Genomic DNA, 17441 nt, shown 5'->3' on the forward strand with positions numbered 1-17441 from the left:
GTAACACTGTTCTTAACCTGATTATGCTCGGTGGTATTGGGGAATAAATAAAGTATATATACATGCAGGAGAGGGCAGGGCTAGTTGTGACAGTTTTTGCTATTTTCTATATAGTGTATATAGTGTGTCTACTAGCTGCACTTCTAAAACAAAATTATATGCACTGTATACTTGATTGTTTTAAGGAAGTGATAAAGCTGTTAGTAATAAACCACAGAATCAGCGCCAACCTCTGGATCCACTCCTCTTATTTCACATACTGTAAAATTTTTTCTGTCGGCTTCATTGTAGGCCTGGACGAACCCAAATGTGTATGATTAAAAACGTCCCAAGACAAATATGAATGGAAAAAAAAGGACATAAAGGAAAGTGTGGATGTCAGCATTTCTAGCCCCAATATGCTTAAAGTGCTGAGCCTTCTGGAATGCATGGATGGGTTGATTACCTGACAACTCTTCCGTTATTTATGAAGATTTCTTGCATGATTTGTTTCTTCATAAGTTGATCATTTGTGTGTTATTATTAGCAGTAACGAGCAGAATTTAGATTTACTTTACTTTATAATGATATTACGAATTTTTAAATTTAAAAAAATATCTTTTGTCTTATACCCAAGATAATATAGGATTGTAGAATGTTAGGTTTTATTTATATACGGCAATGCGACACATGAACGATCTGCCGAGGGGAATGTCTTCCGAGAGGTCTTATATGGGGAAACTGGCCTTTATTTAGGTGTTACAAATGTGAAGAAAAACCCAGAAAATCCCACGTGACCGACCATTTGGCAAGGTGTGAACCCATGACAAACTACGAGTGTTCAATAATTTTATTTTCTCGGCCACTGGTGAGCAGGATTGTTGGGATAAAGCAACGCAATATATAAGCTATCTGTCAAGAAGGAACAACTTTAATGGAAACTGGCCTTTATTCAAGTACTTTCTGGGAAACTAATTGTTATTGAGGCATTTCGTAAGAATTTGTTTTCATTTCAGGTATTAGACATTCAAAAAAACTCCATGGCCAGCCCGTTCGGTCAGGCGTGAACCCTTAAACCAACTACTAGTGTTTATTGGTTCTATCCATTCGGCCACTGATGAGCCAGAAAATAAAATAAGTCAACACTAAATTTATAATTTAGAACATACTAAAAGTAAGCATAAATTCAAATAATTATCATAATTATTACCTTCATTTTCTTTGTCATCGATATTGGTATCTTGCAGTTGGAATTTTTTGCAAGTATTCTTTAAAAAGTAGAAAATTATACATAGAAGTGAACAGGTTATACATTGACTTAATCCATAAAGCAATGGAAACAAGAGAATTAAGATATTCTTCTACAAAAATAAAGTTCATATTTTACTTAAGTAAAATATTCATAAAACTTAAACAATAATATTTAAATAATAAACATACGCTAATATCAAAGGATAAAGTAATAATCATGTATGCGACAGCCACATTTTGAATCCCGCTCTCAATGGCTATCGCTGTGCTGACTGGTCTGGGTCTTCTACAAAGGTGAGCCACAGCATATCCAATTATAATTCCGGTTATGGGTAAAGTTGCAAATGTTATAATAATTTTCCAAGAAATTATGTCGAATACATGCTTAAAATAAACTGTATATACTACCAACATAGCTATAATGAGAAATAAACCTGTGGCACCTCCCCACTATTAACGAAAATAATAAGATGGCAATTTATAAGATCGTAACGAATGCTAATTAATATAAAATTTTAAGGAAAATTAGTTTATACCTTTGTTATATAAGGAGATACTTTAGGAGCTTTCCATTTTATAATCATACCCAAAATCACGGGAGGAATAATCAATAATAATGATAATGCAACATTGCCATAAGGTATTATTAAGTTCTTAGCTTTTGTATGATTTGCATATATCCATATATTCAAAGGCATCATGCCAAAAGATGCCAAGGTAGATATTGTAGTCATAGTCACACTATAATAGATAAATGTTGATTTTTTTCGTTTACACCCCCAAAATTTCTAATTCATACATACCTCAGCGATAAATCACCATCCAAATAATATGTAAATACATTAGAAACTATACCTCCGGGACAACATGATATAATATGCAAACCAGCTGCTAGACTTGATTCGAATTGAAATATTATATTATATATAAATCCTATTAATGGCATCATAATAAATTGGCAAAAGATTCCAATGGCAGGTCCAGCAGGTCTTCTAATGTCTTTATAAATCTATTCGAATTTAATATAATATTCAAGATAAAAAAGATTAAAAATTATGATAAATGTCAATACCTGGTTCCAAGAGATATCTGCTCCAATAGAGATCATTATGATGATTACAGTAAGTATTCCCAGAATATTTGCAACATTTTGATGATATTCGTTAATATAGAAACCGGAGGTATTATTACAAGTGTCATTTCTTTCAAGAAAATCTAAAGTATCGTTTTCCATTCCTATTTTTCAATTAGAAATCGTAAATATAAATTTACACAAATAATGTTTCATATACAGTTTAACCTCTGAACAATGGCCACTGAAGGAATATAAAAAGAAATGGCCGTTATTAGGAACGACCCTTGTTGGAGGTTGTTCAACATGCTTGAATAAATGCATTTGACATTTATTCTTGCGTGGTGGCCGTTATTGGAGGTTTAACTGAATTTAATTTTCAATATTGTAAATATAAATTACAATTTTGTTTGTTCCTTCGCGAGAATTTATAGGAAAAACTGAAATATATTTATTATATACACTGTCAATAAAAATATCAGAACTACAATTTATTTCCAGTTGTTTGCATGAAGATTTTTCCGTATTAATGTCAAAGAAATTCGAAAGTCCTTGAATTTGTTAATGATGATAATAGAATTTAAGACATAATCGGATAAAAAATTAAGTAAAGATAATTTGAATGATTTTTTTTATTTCATTAATATTTATGATTCTTTTTATGATAGGCTACTGTAAGATTGTGGTTCATAAATTTCATTAATAAGCATTTGGAATTTAGTTAAAATGCTTATATTATATTCAATGAATTGGATTCGATTGATCTGTTAAGACAATGGTATTCAAATGGGTGCCTCAAGAACACTTCAGGAGAGAGTAAGGACTCCACAAGAAATAGAGGTATCGCGAGAAAAAAACTTTCTAAGTTGGATGCCACTATTAAAAATACGTTGAAAAAACACTGGGTTAAAACAACGTGGGCGATCTGTCAATGCGGAGTGCCTTCCGGGAGGATTTCTTATGAGAAACTTCATCCTAGTTCCTGCCCATTCCGAGTTGGCCTATAGTAGTACAAAATTAATCCGCCACTGTTATGAAACTAGGATGCGGTCGCAAACCGATTTGACGTTTTAAAACAAAGTGGTAGAATACAGAATGGAGAATTCTTATAACACGTGCAATATCACCGACATTAGACATGCTATACAAGATAGTGTGCAAAATTGTGCAAAACTTCGTGCATTTTTATCCACCATACAAGATATCCTACACTAAAGAATTGGTTTCTTATGATAATGATAAGAAAAGGAAAACATTTTCTACGGCATTCATAGCTTGGACGATGGTTGATGCATGAACCTGGCAAATTATGCGCAGGAATAAGGCTCATTTCGCGATGTAAACACTCACAACTGCCGTATTTGGTCTGACGAAAATCCAGGTGTTCATGAACAAATTCTATTGAACTCACGAAAAGTAACAATGTGGTGTGGTTTTACAGTATTCTCTATCTCTCTGCATCTGAGCTAGTTACGTATTCTCTTTCTGCTGCTAGATATGAAGATATGCACCAAAACTTCCTTATTCCAGCACTACAGTAGAGAAATTGTCTAAACATCGCTATCTTTTTGCAAGATGACGTAGCCCAACAAGTCGGTTTAAATGTGCAAACCTTACTGAAACAGTTTTTTCACGAGAATGATTTGCCAATTATTTACAACGTCATGGCTACTACGATCTCCAGATCTGAACTCTTATGACTATTGGTTTTGGGCCTAAAGAACATCGTTTATTAAGGCAATGTTTCCAACCTAGTTGGTTTAAAATGCGAAACTTCATAACGTGCCACAACTCCGCCGTTTTCTGCTATCGAATGTATTTTTCAGCGAGTGTAGATTTTACAGAAAGAACATATTGTTTCTTCCGTCTTCATGATGAACTTCCAAAATTCGTTCGAAAAAAAAACGTAGGTAATGTGCACATTAAGGACAAAAACCTTTTAAAAAACCCGAAAAGCACATTAAGGTAATGTGCTTTTCGGGTTTTTTAAAAGGATTTTGTGTTTTTTTTACTCGTATAAATTAAAGGGGTGTTTTTTTACTCGTATAAATTAGTTTTAAATATGAATTAGTTTTTTATAAAACTTCTCTCTGAAGGCACTTCCCATTCGTAGATACCCATGAGTTTCTTTGAATTATTCCATTAATCCAATCTAATCTATACGTGAGCATTTGTCGTTCTTTCTGTTTGTTTTACAAAATGGCCACTCACTTCTAAAAAGTTTTGTATAAACTATTTACTTCTTGTGTATGAAATAATCGTATAACAAAGTTTCTATTCATCTTTACCATTTTTAATAAAAAGTATCTAATTTCAAAAGCAGAAAATCAAATTTCCTGTTATTCTTTAAGTTATCCTTATTTTTATTACATAAAATAATATTATTTTAAGTATAATTTAATTAAAATGTATAATAAATCTTACTTGAAATATAAAAATTCTGTAAAATTATTATAGTATACGTTCTAAGTTAACTTCTTGAATTATTTATACTTATATATCCACTTGTTATAGGTTTAAATGTAGAATAAATCATAGCTATTACTGTATTTTGAAATAAAGTTAAACTCTACGAAAAATGCTAGTTAATCTCAGTAAAGTTATGCAATGAAATGTTTAATTAATATTTCTGTTGTTAACAAAACAACTTTTTTGCTCAGTCAACCGTGATGTGTTACAATGTCTATATAAAAAAAACCCAGTAACGAGTTGCGTAACTTTTCCGGCCAAAATTTAAAATTATATTTAGCGCCATAGTCATGAGAGTTTATTTAAAATTATTTTATATTATTAATTATTATAAAATAGCAAAAAGCTTAATTATAAGAGTGGAGATGAATTTTATTTAAAAAAATTGTGATTGCCAGTAACGAGTAAAGCAAAGCTGTGGAGTCGGAGTCGGAGTCGTGGAGTTTTGGTATTTTGGCCGGAGTCGGAGTCGTCAAAAAATCCGCCGACTCCGACTCCCTTTTTACTTACCAACTTGTTGTGTATATGAAACGGAGTCGGAGTCGGATGGTAAAGAAAAGTCGGAGTCGGAGTCGTTAGATTTTTACGCGATTCCACAGCCCTGGAGTAAAGTCTTATCCAATAATGTGTCTAATTAAAATTAACTTAAATATCAAAGTATAAAAATTAGTGTCAATAAGAAAATGTATATACTAATTAATAATAAAATGAGGTTACTAGCACACTATTTTATTCAGTCATTATTTTTTTATATCAACATAAACCGTTCAAATCAATATCAGACTTTTTGTAGTTAAGCCATTAATTTTGAATTTTATACATATAATTAGCGACAAATATTCATTATATATTATCTTTTTATAATATCTCAGTAACGATATTTTAAATTGTCAATTATAAATTTACGATACATAATATTGTTATAATTATCAATACCATCACCATTATTATTCTTTCCTAGATTCTTTGGTATGGACATTGGCATTCTACACTGACTGCTACAATCATTTCCTCGAATATGGAACTTTGCGCCTTTTTTTATGAAGGAAATCCACTACAAAAATTGAAAAAGTTCGGAAAATTACCTTTAAAAGTTTGTTGCTTTCTCTAAATTATTTTATTAACAAAAAGATATATTGGCTTAATTTTATGTATTAGCTGCCTCAACTTCTTAGACTTACTACCAATATTCTTCAGAAATGATAATCTTTGCTTCTCTTTTATATAGAGCCATCAATATGTTCGACCAGAGGTCAAGTAGATAAGTAGATAAAACCAAGGTCTATATAAGAAGGTCAGGACACGCGTGACATATCTCTTGAGCCGCCATTTTGAGGTTTTTTGAGTCGCGTTTTAAGCAAACCTTGTACGAGCAGTCAGTTTTATACGACATTAATTAAACTAAAATTGCATAAATCCAGTGATTTCCAGTCAAAAATATAATAATAATTTCGAATGATTATCCAACCCCAATTTTATNTCTAGATTATAAGAATTAGATATATTTAGATTTCCATCACTTCTTTTAAAATAAAAATTCTAACAATAAAATTAATGTAAATATTATTTAAATTGAATTAAGTATAAATTACTATTAAACTAAATTTTTTGCAATGTTTAATTAATAAATATTGAGAGTATAAGTCAATACCATCATCATAATTTTATTTTTAAATACAATATGGTCATATTAAAACAGTTATATGTTTAATTATTTTATCATCAGATAGAAAAATGAAAAATTTCATTTGTTTTATATCTGGAATGACAAAATCATTTATAAATTTCTATGTATAGTTCGTTCATGGACACGAAAAGTATCCACTCGTTTAAACCACTTATTATAAACTCTTTGAACTGCATCACGAGCCATCAGTTGATGTCTACGTTACATTTTGCTTTCCTCTGCTTATTTGAGGAAATCTAAACAATCGAACGTCTGTATATTTACTTTTACAATTTGGTACCATACAATAACCCATCCATTGTTTAAAGGTTTAAGTACTTATATACGTAATAATAGTCGACTCACGCAGGAACTACGTGTGGAGTGTAGTCTATCGATAAGTCCCAAAATGGCCGCTGCCGCATAGAATCATGCAAGCGTGTCCTGACCTTCTTATATAGACCTTGGATAAAACCACAGAAGAACTTGATCGTGGGTTCGCATATTACAATGGGTTGCTTACGTGGAGTTTTCTCAATTTTCTTCATATTTGTTTAGTTATGGCAACACAACACTTGGGCTGCCTAGGAGATGCTTTTCGGGAGGTCTTTTTAAGGGAAAATAGTCCCTATTTAGGCGTTACAGATGTGAAGAAAACCCGGAAAACTCCACTTGGCCAGCCCGTCCGAGCGAGGCGCGAATCCACGAACGAACTACCAGTGTTCAGGGAACAGAACCGCTTGACTATGTCTAACATCTAAATAGGAGCTTGTTTCCAAGAGTATGTGCCCACTCGGTAGACCGCGTTTTTAAAACAAATTTATGTATTGACTCAAAATAATTTGGTTTGGATCTGTTTAGTGGGACACGGAAATGTAACACAGCCAATTTTTCCAGAAGGGTGTCTCCCGGAAAGATTTTCTATAAGAAACTTGCTCCAATTATACGTTACACAGGTGAAGAAAACCCGCTGTAAAAATTCCACGCTGTATGCCCGTTAGTCAGGCACTAATCCACGACCGACTACCAACGTTCAATAGTTTAATACACTCGTGACTGGTGAGCCTACATGATGGGATAATATGAAATGCGAAACTGGAAAAATGAAAAAATAGATTCATCATATACTGCTTCATACAACCTATTCCTTATTAGAACTATGTAATTATTGGTTAGTAGAACAGGGAATAAAGGATTTTCTAGAAAGACTTAAACGAATGTTCCTGAAAACAAATTTGGACAGTATTTTTTACTTACTGCTTCCAAATATCATATATAAATTAGAAAACTTTTCGAGATTGAAGCAAAAATAAGAATTACTTCTGAAATGAATCTTAATTTAACCTCACATACAAATGGCTGTATTAGTATAGATAGCTTTGAAGAATACAGTATTGAAAAACAAACTGAGCAAACACACAGTAGTACAGTACTTTTCAAGCTTACTGTTACATGATATAATATTAANTATTTAATTCTACTCTTATGCTAATTATCATGTTAGTTGGTTCTTATATCTGTCATCTTTTCATCTGTTCACACCAATTTCATTAAAATTGTTATATTTTTTATTCTATATTCTCTCTGTAATTATTTGTGTCTGTATGCTTGGTAATTTGTGTAACACTGTTCTTAACCTGATTATGCTCGGTGGTATTGGGGAATAAATAAAGTATATATACATGCAGGAGAGGGCAGGGCTAGTTGTGACAGTTTTTGCTATTTTCTATATAGTGTATATAGTGTGTCTACTAGCTGCACTTCTAAAACAAAATTATATGCACTGTATACTTGATTGTTTTAAGGAAGTGATAAAGCTGTTAGTAATAAACCACAGAATCAGCGCCAACCTCTGGATCCACTCCTCTTATTTCACATACTGTAAAATTTTTTCTGTCGGCTTCATTGTAGGCCTGGACGAACCCAAATGTGTATGATTAAAAACGTCCCAAGACAAATATGAATGGAAAAAAAAGGACATAAAGGAAAGTGTGGATGTCAGCATTTCTAGCCCCAATATGCTTAAAGTGCTGAGCCTTCTGGAATGCATGGATGGGTTGATTACCTGACAACTCTTCCGTTATTTATGAAGATTTCTTGCATGATTTGTTTCTTCATAAGTTGATCATTTGTGTGTTATTATTAGCAGTAACGAGCAGAATTTAGATTTACTTTACTTTATAATGATATTACGAATTTTTAAATTTAAAAAAATATCTTTTGTCTTATACCCAAGATAATATAGGATTGTAGAATGTTAGGTTTTATTTATATACGGCAATGCGACACATGAACGATCTGCCGAGGGGAATGTCTTCCGAGAGGTCTTATATGGGGAAACTGGCCTTTATTTAGGTGTTACAAATGTGAAGAAAAACCCAGAAAATCCCACGTGACCGACCATTTGGCAAGGTGTGAACCCATGACAAACTACGAGTGTTCAATAATTTTATTTTCTCGGCCACTGGTGAGCAGGATTGTTGGGATAAAGCAACGCAATATATAAGCTATCTGTCAAGAAGGAACAACTTTAATGGAAACTGGCCTTTATTCAAGTACTTTCTGGGAAACTAATTGTTATTGAGGCATTTCGTAAGAATTTGTTTTCATTTCAGGTATTAGACATTCAAAAAAACTCCATGGCCAGCCCGTTCGGTCAGGCGTGAACCCTTAAACCAACTACTAGTGTTTATTGGTTCTATCCATTCGGCCACTGATGAGCCAGAAAATAAAATAAGTCAACACTAAATTTATAATTTAGAACATACTAAAAGTAAGCATAAATTCAAATAATTATCATAATTATTACCTTCATTTTCTTTGTCATCGATATTGGTATCTTGCAGTTGGAATTTTTTGCAAGTATTCTTTAAAAAGTAGAAAATTATACATAGAAGTGAACAGGTTATACATTGACTTAATCCATAAAGCAATGGAAACAAGAGAATTAAGATATTCTTCTACAAAAATAAAGTTCATATTTTACTTAAGTAAAATATTCATAAAACTTAAACAATAATATTTAAATAATAAACATACGCTAATATCAAAGGATAAAGTAATAATCATGTATGCGACAGCCACATTTTGAATCCCGCTCTCAATGGCTATCGCTGTGCTGACTGGTCTGGGTCTTCTACAAAGGTGAGCCACAGCATATCCAATTATAATTCCGGTTATGGGTAAAGTTGCAAATGTTATAATAATTTTCCAAGAAATTATGTCGAATACATGCTTAAAATAAACTGTATATACTACCAACATAGCTATAATGAGAAATAAACCTGTGGCACCTCCCCACTATTAACGAAAATAATAAGATGGCAATTTATAAGATCGTAACGAATGCTAATTAATATAAAATTTTAAGGAAAATTAGTTTATACCTTTGTTATATAAGGAGATACTTTAGGAGCTTTCCATTTTATAATCATACCCAAAATCACGGGAGGAATAATCAATAATAATGATAATGCAACATTGCCATAAGGTATTATTAAGTTCTTAGCTTTTGTATGATTTGCATATATCCATATATTCAAAGGCATCATGCCAAAAGATGCCAAGGTAGATATTGTAGTCATAGTCACACTATAATAGATAAATGTTGATTTTTTTCGTTTACACCCCCAAAATTTCTAATTCATACATACCTCAGCGATAAATCACCATCCAAATAATATGTAAATACATTAGAAACTATACCTCCGGGACAACATGATATAATATGCAAACCAGCTGCTAGACTTGATTCGAATTGAAATATTATATTATATATAAATCCTATTAATGGCATCATAATAAATTGGCAAAAGATTCCAATGGCAGGTCCAGCAGGTCTTCTAATGTCTTTATAAATCTATTCGAATTTAATATAATATTCAAGATAAAAAAGATTAAAAATTATGATAAATGTCAATACCTGGTTCCAAGAGATATCTGCTCCAATAGAGATCATTATGATGATTACAGTAAGTATTCCCAGAATATTTGCAACATTTTGATGATATTCGTTAATATAGAAACCGGAGGTATTATTACAAGTGTCATTTCTTTCAAGAAAATCTAAAGTATCGTTTTCCATTCCTATTTTTCAATTAGAAATCGTAAATATAAATTTACACAAATAATGTTTCATATACAGTTTAACCTCTGAACAATGGCCACTGAAGGAATATAAAAAGAAATGGCCGTTATTAGGAACGACCCTTGTTGGAGGTTGTTCAACATGCTTGAATAAATGCATTTGACATTTATTCTTGCGTGGTGGCCGTTATTGGAGGTTTAACTGAATTTAATTTTCAATATTGTAAATATAAATTACAATTTTGTTTGTTCCTTCGCGAGAATTTATAGGAAAAACTGAAATATATTTATTATATACACTGTCAATAAAAATATCAGAACTACAATTTATTTCCAGTTGTTTGCATGAAGATTTTTCCGTATTAATGTCAAAGAAATTCGAAAGTCCTTGAATTTGTTAATGATGATAATAGAATTTAAGACATAATCGGATAAAAAATTAAGTAAAGATAATTTGAATGATTTTTTTTATTTCATTAATATTTATGATTCTTTTTATGATAGGCTACTGTAAGATTGTGGTTCATAAATTTCATTAATAAGCATTTGGAATTTAGTTAAAATGCTTATATTATATTCAATGAATTGGATTCGATTGATCTGTTAAGACAATGGTATTCAAATGGGTGCCTCAAGAACACTTCAGGAGAGAGTAAGGACTCCACAAGAAATAGAGGTATCGCGAGAAAAAAACTTTCTAAGTTGGATGCCACTATTAAAAATACGTTGAAAAAACACTGGGTTAAAACAACGTGGGCGATCTGTCAATGCGGAGTGCCTTCCGGGAGGATTTCTTATGAGAAACTTCATCCTAGTTCCTGCCCATTCCGAGTTGGCCTATAGTAGTACAAAATTAATCCGCCACTGTTATGAAACTAGGATGCGGTCGCAAACCGATTTGACGTTTTAAAACAAAGTGGTAGAATACAGAATGGAGAATTCTTATAACACGTGCAATATCACCGACATTAGACATGCTATACAAGATAGTGTGCAAAATTGTGCAAAACTTCGTGCATTTTTATCCACCATACAAGATATCCTACACTAAAGAATTGGTTTCTTATGATAATGATAAGAAAAGGAAAACATTTTCTACGGCATTCATAGCTTGGACGATGGTTGATGCATGAACCTGGCAAATTATGCGCAGGAATAAGGCTCATTTCGCGATGTAAACACTCACAACTGCCGTATTTGGTCTGACGAAAATCCAGGTGTTCATGAACAAATTCTATTGAACTCACGAAAAGTAACAATGTGGTGTGGTTTTACAGTATTCTCTATCTCTCTGCATCTGAGCTAGTTACGTATTCTCTTTCTGCTGCTAGATATGAAGATATGCACCAAAACTTCCTTATTCCAGCACTACAGTAGAGAAATTGTCTAAACATCGCTATCTTTTTGCAAGATGACGTAGCCCAACAAGTCGGTTTAAATGTGCAAACCTTACTGAAACAGTTTTTTCACGAGAATGATTTGCCAATTATTTACAACGTCATGGCTACTACGATCTCCAGATCTGAACTCTTATGACTATTGGTTTTGGGCCTAAAGAACATCGTTTATTAAGGCAATGTTTCCAACCTAGTTGGTTTAAAATGCGAAACTTCATAACGTGCCACAACTCCGCCGTTTTCTGCTATCGAATGTATTTTTCAGCGAGTGTAGATTTTACAGAAAGAACATATTGTTTCTTCCGTCTTCATGATGAACTTCCAAAATTCGTTCGAAAAAAAAACGTAGGTAATGTGCACATTAAGGACAAAAACCTTTTAAAAAACCCGAAAAGCACATTAAGGTAATGTGCTTTTCGGGTTTTTTAAAAGGATTTTGTGTTTTTTTTTACTCGTATAAATTAAAGGGGTGTTTTTTTTACTCGTATAAATTAGTTTTAAATATGAATTTGTTTTTTATAAAACTTCTCTCTGAAGGCACTTCCCATTCGTAGATACCCATGAGTTTCTTTGAATTATTCCATTAATCCAATCTAATCTATACGTGAGCATTTGTCGTTCTTTCTGTTTGTTTTACAAAATGGCCACTCACTTCTAAAAAGTTTTGTATAAACTATTTACTTCTTGTGTATGAAATAATCGTATAACAAAGTTTCTATTCATCTTTACCATTTTTAATAAAAAGTATCTAATTTCAAAAGCAGAAAATCAAATTTCCTGTTATTCTTTAAGTTATCCTTATTTTTATTACATAAAATAATATTATTTTAAGTATAATTTAATTAAAATGTATAATAAATCTTACTTGAAATATAAAAATTCTGTAAAATTATTATAGTATACGTTCTAAGTTAACTTCTTGAATTATTTATACTTATATATCCACTTGTTATAGGTTTAAATGTAGAATAAATCATAGCTATTACTGTATTTTGAAATAAAGTTAAACTCTACGAAAAATGCTAGTTAATCTCAGTAAAGTTATGCAATGAAATGTTTAATTAATATTTCTGTTGTTAACAAAACAACTTTTTTGCTCAGTCAACCGTGATGTGTTACAATGTCTATATAAAAAAAACCCAGTAACGAGTTGCGTAACTTTTCCGGCCAAAATTTAAAATTATATTTAGCGCCATAGTCATGAGAGTTTATTTAAAATTATTTTATATTATTAATTATTATAAAATAGCAAAAAGCTTAATTATAAGAGTGGAGATGAATTTTATTTAAAAAAATTGTGATTGCCAGTAACGAGTAAAGCAAAGCTGTGGAGTCGGAGTCGGAGTCGTGGAGTTTTGGTATTTTGGCCGGAGTCGGAGTCGTCAAAAAATCCGCCGACTCCGACTCCCTTTTTACTTACCAACTTGTTGTGTATATGAAACGGAGTCGGAGTCGGATGGTAAAGAAAAGTCGGAGTCGGAGTCGTTAGATTTTTACGCGATTCCACAGCCCTGGAGTAAAGTCTTATCCAATAATGTGTCTAATTAAAATTAACTTAAATATCAAAGTATAAAAATTAGTGTCAATAAGAAAATGTATATACTAATTAATAATAAAATGAGGTTACTAGCACACTATTTTATTCAGTCATTATTTTTTTATATCAACATAAACCGTTCAAATCAATATCAGACTTTTTGTAGTTAAGCCATTAATTTTGAATTTTATACATATAATTAGCGACAAATATTCATTATATATTATCTTTTTATAATATCTCAGTAACGATATTTTAAATTGTCAATTATAAATTTACGATACATAATATTGTTATAATTATCAATACCATCACCATTATTATTCTTTCCTAGATTCTTTGGTATGGACATTGGCATTCTACACTGACTGCTACAATCATTTCCTCGAATATGGAACTTTGCGCCTTTTTTTATGAAGGAAATCCACTACAAAAATTGAAAAAGTTCGGAAAATTACCTTTAAAAGTTTGTTGCTTTCTCTAAATTATTTTATTAACAAAAAGATATATTGGCTTAATTTTATGTATTAGCTGCCTCAACTTCTTAGACTTACTACCAATATTCTTCAGAAATGATAATCTTTGCTTCTCTTTTATATAGAGCCATCAATATGTTCGACCAGAGGTCAAGTAGATAAGTAGATAAAACCAAGGTCTATATAAGAAGGTCAGGACACGCGTGACATATCTCTTGAGCCGCCATTTTGAGGTTTTTTGAGTCGCGTTTTAAGCAAACCTTGTACGAGCAGTCAGTTTTATACGACATTAATTAAACTAAAATTGCATAAATCCAGTGATTTCCAGTCAAAAATATAATAATAATTTCGAATGATTATCCAACCCCAATTTTATATAACGTTTTTATCAAATAGTTTAAAAGAAACAATTATCCATATCATTTGCTGTTGTGATTGAAATTAATTAAATAGGTGCTAAAACTGATGCAATTACGTATACAGGCACTTCGTAAAGTGATTCAATAACATCAAAAAATTTAAAGTATAATAAAGAATATAATAATATAATATAACAGATTTATAATTATTTTTTTAAAGCACGATTAGTTATAAAATTAAGATAAAATTCGAAAGTATTATTAATAAATGTTGTCGATGTAATGCTCATTTTATAATAAGTAACAGATGTGTAGATATTAGTCATGTAACGAATATTCGGTTACTATTCGGTATTCGGCCTATTCGGCCTATTTCTCACTATTCCGCCGAATACCGAATACCTAAAAACAGGAGTAATAAATAACAAAAACACAGTAAATTAATCATTTTGGTATTTAGAGTTAATGTTATAGCGTTAGCGTTGTTTGTTTATATTTATTTATAACTTGTAACATGCACAAAATAAAAAAGAAAATAATATTAGTCACATGTATTCACAATTTATAATTACAAAGATCAGCACACGCACACGTCTATCGTTGGAGAATCCTCGCACATCTGAGGGTCTGGCCTTGCCTATCCTTCTTTTTAAGCGCTCGTCTTTGCTCTTCCCTTTCTCTTTCCTCTATCGCTCTAATCCACGTATGCCTGTGCATACATCATAATACGCGCTCACGATACTTTCGATTCGTCACTTTTTCGTCATAGAGTTCCCGTTTTACAATTACGTGTCTCAGCCTGGTGATAACCGAGAAAAGAGACAGATAGGACGTCGGTATAAGTCACAGTTATGATTTCACATATTCGAGACAGCTTGGTAGCCCGAACGGTCCCAGGCTTTCGCCCGTGCACGCTAAGTGACTTTCATTACAAGCATTTAGCTTTCTGAAGTCTATGACAACAATTGTTTGGCATCGACGGCCGCGAATTTCGCGCCAATAAGCTGTCTCGACTAGTTCGATTATGTTATCAACTCAATTTCATATTTATTTTCACATTTTCACTTTGCGGCCCTTCTCTCTTCTTTTTCTGTTATTTACACGTGTAGGTCATTTCACTGTTATCCACATTTGATATCATTTATCACATACTTCCATGACACTCTTGTCTGTCCGCTACAACTGCCAAGAATTAACGCGATTGGCGAAGCGTAGTGACAGCGAGCCAATAGAGAGCAGGATCTTTGCCATAATACGGTTTGCGCGCCAATTTTCGTACGTGCATTAATCACGCCGAATAGTTTGGCCGAATATTTGGCTATTCGGCCACGCTCCTGGCCGAATATTCGGTATTCGGCCTGAGGCCGAATATACTATTCGTTACAACACTAGTAGCTATATTTTTAATTTATAAATAGCTTTGAAAAAAGTCCAAAAATAAAATTTTTAATCAAATTATTTGACAATAAACTGACAAATAATACTTGAATAGAATATACAGTAATGCATTCAAACAAAATATGAATATTTGTTGCCATAGCAAAACGATGCTAAAATTTTATTTTTTATAATTAAATAGTCAATTTTACTTTAATTAAATAAAACAAAAAATATCAATTTACTGTAATGTTGTTTGTGCATAAATTTTTGTTTACATGTTCTGCATTAATAATAAAATTTAAAGTTCACTACTGTAAAAATATTAAGTATTTTGCATTATATTTGATATATTTAAATGTGAGAAAAATATTAAATCATTATACAGCTGTCTCTTGATAATCCGACAGGTATGGAACCAAAGGGGTGTCGGATTACCAAAAGTGATTACATATTTGGCATTGTTTTGCTAGCAGTAGCCTACAATATTCCCTATTCCAACTGTTGGAATAGAACTGCTCACAGAAAAAACAGAAAATGTGTGTCATCGTGTAAGAATTGGATGGGGAGATTCACGTCGCGACATGCTTCTGTGCAGACACGTAACGGGGACGGGTACCTTGACGAAAGGTGCGTTGGACTACTGAGCATGTCGGATTACAAAACATCGGACTATCAAGGGACAGCTGTACTTTAAAACCATACCAGAAAAATGTATCAAATGCACAATTCAGCTAAATTATTTTTACTAGTATTCTGAAAATGGATGTACGAACACCCAAGCATCTGATTCTTTCATTTTTTCTCTCCAGAAAAAACAATTTATGTTATTCAAATAAAAGCTGTTTTTAAATGTTCAGGATAAATTTTATTTATTTAAAACCAGTAAAATATTAGTTAAAGAAAAGTAAATATAAAAAAAGTCAAACAAACTCAATAATATGAGCTTTATACATATTCCCACAATCTCTCATACCCCTGGGTACAAATTTAAAATTTTTATCGGATCGATTAGGTAGAAAAACTTGAAATTCATTCAATTCTCTATCCCTAAGAACTACTAGTTTTTTATCACCAAAGGTAGTGGCTATTGTTTTAATATAATCAATTGGATATTCGTAATCAATTTCCAACTCGTTTAATTTCTTTATTGGAGTACAGTGGTGCCTCGTATAACGTACGCCTCGAATAACGGACCCTGCGAACAACGGACTTTCTGTTTGGCCGTTACCTGAATCGAGCAACGGACTGGTTGAGAACAACGGACTTTCCGTTCGGCAGTTATGTGAGGTGAACAACGGTCTTTCTGCGAAGAAGTGCGTATGATGTTTCCACTCTTTTGCCATTGCCAATGACAATCTGCTATTTTTATAATATATTACTATAATTAAAATATATTATTAGTATATCTGAAGTACAGAGCTTCCGTTGGGTTTCGGCTTGCTCCCTTGTTTATTAAGTACAGTACATCACCTCAGTGCAGGATATTTACATTTATTCAAGTGTTGTGCAAATCATGGCTTCTAAAAAAACAGAAAGGTGATTTCAATTGAAACAAAGCAAAACATCATCAGAAAGAGTGAATGTTGACAAAAACTTCCTTGTCAAATGGGGAGAGGTTAAAGAGTTTAACAACACTCATTATCCAAACAGAGCTGAGGCCAACAGGATCAATGATCTCTACAATGACACCCTTGCCCGTCATTTCCGACAGGTGTTGAAGAAGAGAGAGAAACAGACCACCTTGGACATGTTTTTCAAGAAGCCAGCTG

The 17441-nt window shown here is 32.1% G+C and overlaps 2 protein-coding genes across 2 annotated transcripts; both read right to left on the minus strand.

Annotated features, from left to right (window-relative positions):
* Nucleotides 1-1130: 1130 nt before the first annotated feature.
* Nucleotides 1131-6002, minus strand: LOC111634264 (solute carrier family 10 member 6-like). The gene is made up of 7 exons (XM_023378996.1): nucleotides 5714-6002; nucleotides 2303-2466; nucleotides 2034-2239; nucleotides 1767-1971; nucleotides 1420-1680; nucleotides 1190-1340; nucleotides 1131-1147 (listed from the first exon to the last, which is right to left on the minus strand). The coding sequence occupies exons 1-7, from the start codon at nucleotides 5754-5756 to the stop codon at nucleotides 1131-1133; spliced, it is 1047 nt and encodes a 348-aa protein (XP_023234764.1). The 5' UTR covers nucleotides 5757-6002.
* Nucleotides 6003-9187: 3185 nt separating this feature from the next.
* On the minus strand, nucleotides 9188-14061 carry LOC111634265 (solute carrier family 10 member 6-like). Its single transcript, XM_023378997.1, has 7 exons — nucleotides 13773-14061; nucleotides 10360-10523; nucleotides 10091-10296; nucleotides 9824-10028; nucleotides 9477-9737; nucleotides 9247-9397; nucleotides 9188-9204 (listed from the first exon to the last, which is right to left on the minus strand). Exons 1-7 carry the CDS (start codon nucleotides 13813-13815, stop codon nucleotides 9188-9190), a joined length of 1047 nt encoding a protein of 348 aa, XP_023234765.1. The 5' UTR covers nucleotides 13816-14061.
* Nucleotides 14062-17441: the final 3380 nt, after the last annotated feature.

This window comes from Centruroides sculpturatus, unplaced genomic scaffold (assembly GCF_000671375.1).
Source record: "Centruroides sculpturatus isolate CEXI.00-Female unplaced genomic scaffold, Cexi_2.0 scaffold897, whole genome shotgun sequence".
NCBI lineage: Eukaryota > Metazoa > Arthropoda > Arachnida > Scorpiones > Buthidae > Centruroides > Centruroides sculpturatus.

Bases quoted from the DNA above. Each gene is read 5' to 3' on its own strand.
- LOC111634264 (XM_023378996.1), bottom strand. From the start codon at position 5,756: ATGCCAATGTCCATACCAAAGAATCTAGGAAAGAATAATAATG. The intron at 2,467-5,713 runs GTGATGGTATTG...ATTGAAAAATAG, and splicing joins TCTAGGAAAGAATAATAATG to GAATGGAAAACGATACTTTA. The intron at 2,240-2,302 runs GTATTGACATTT...AAATTCGAATAG, and splicing joins CAGATATCTCTTGGAACCAG to ATTTATAAAGACATTAGAAG.
- LOC111634265 (XM_023378997.1), bottom strand. From the start codon at position 13,815: ATGCCAATGTCCATACCAAAGAATCTAGGAAAGAATAATAATG. The intron at 9,738-9,823 runs GTATAAACTAAT...TTTCGTTAATAG, and splicing joins TATCTCCTTATATAACAAAG to TGGGGAGGTGCCACAGGTTT. The intron at 9,398-9,476 runs GTATGTTTATTA...TTATTTTTGTAG, and splicing joins CTTTATCCTTTGATATTAGC to AAGAATATCTTAATTCTCTT.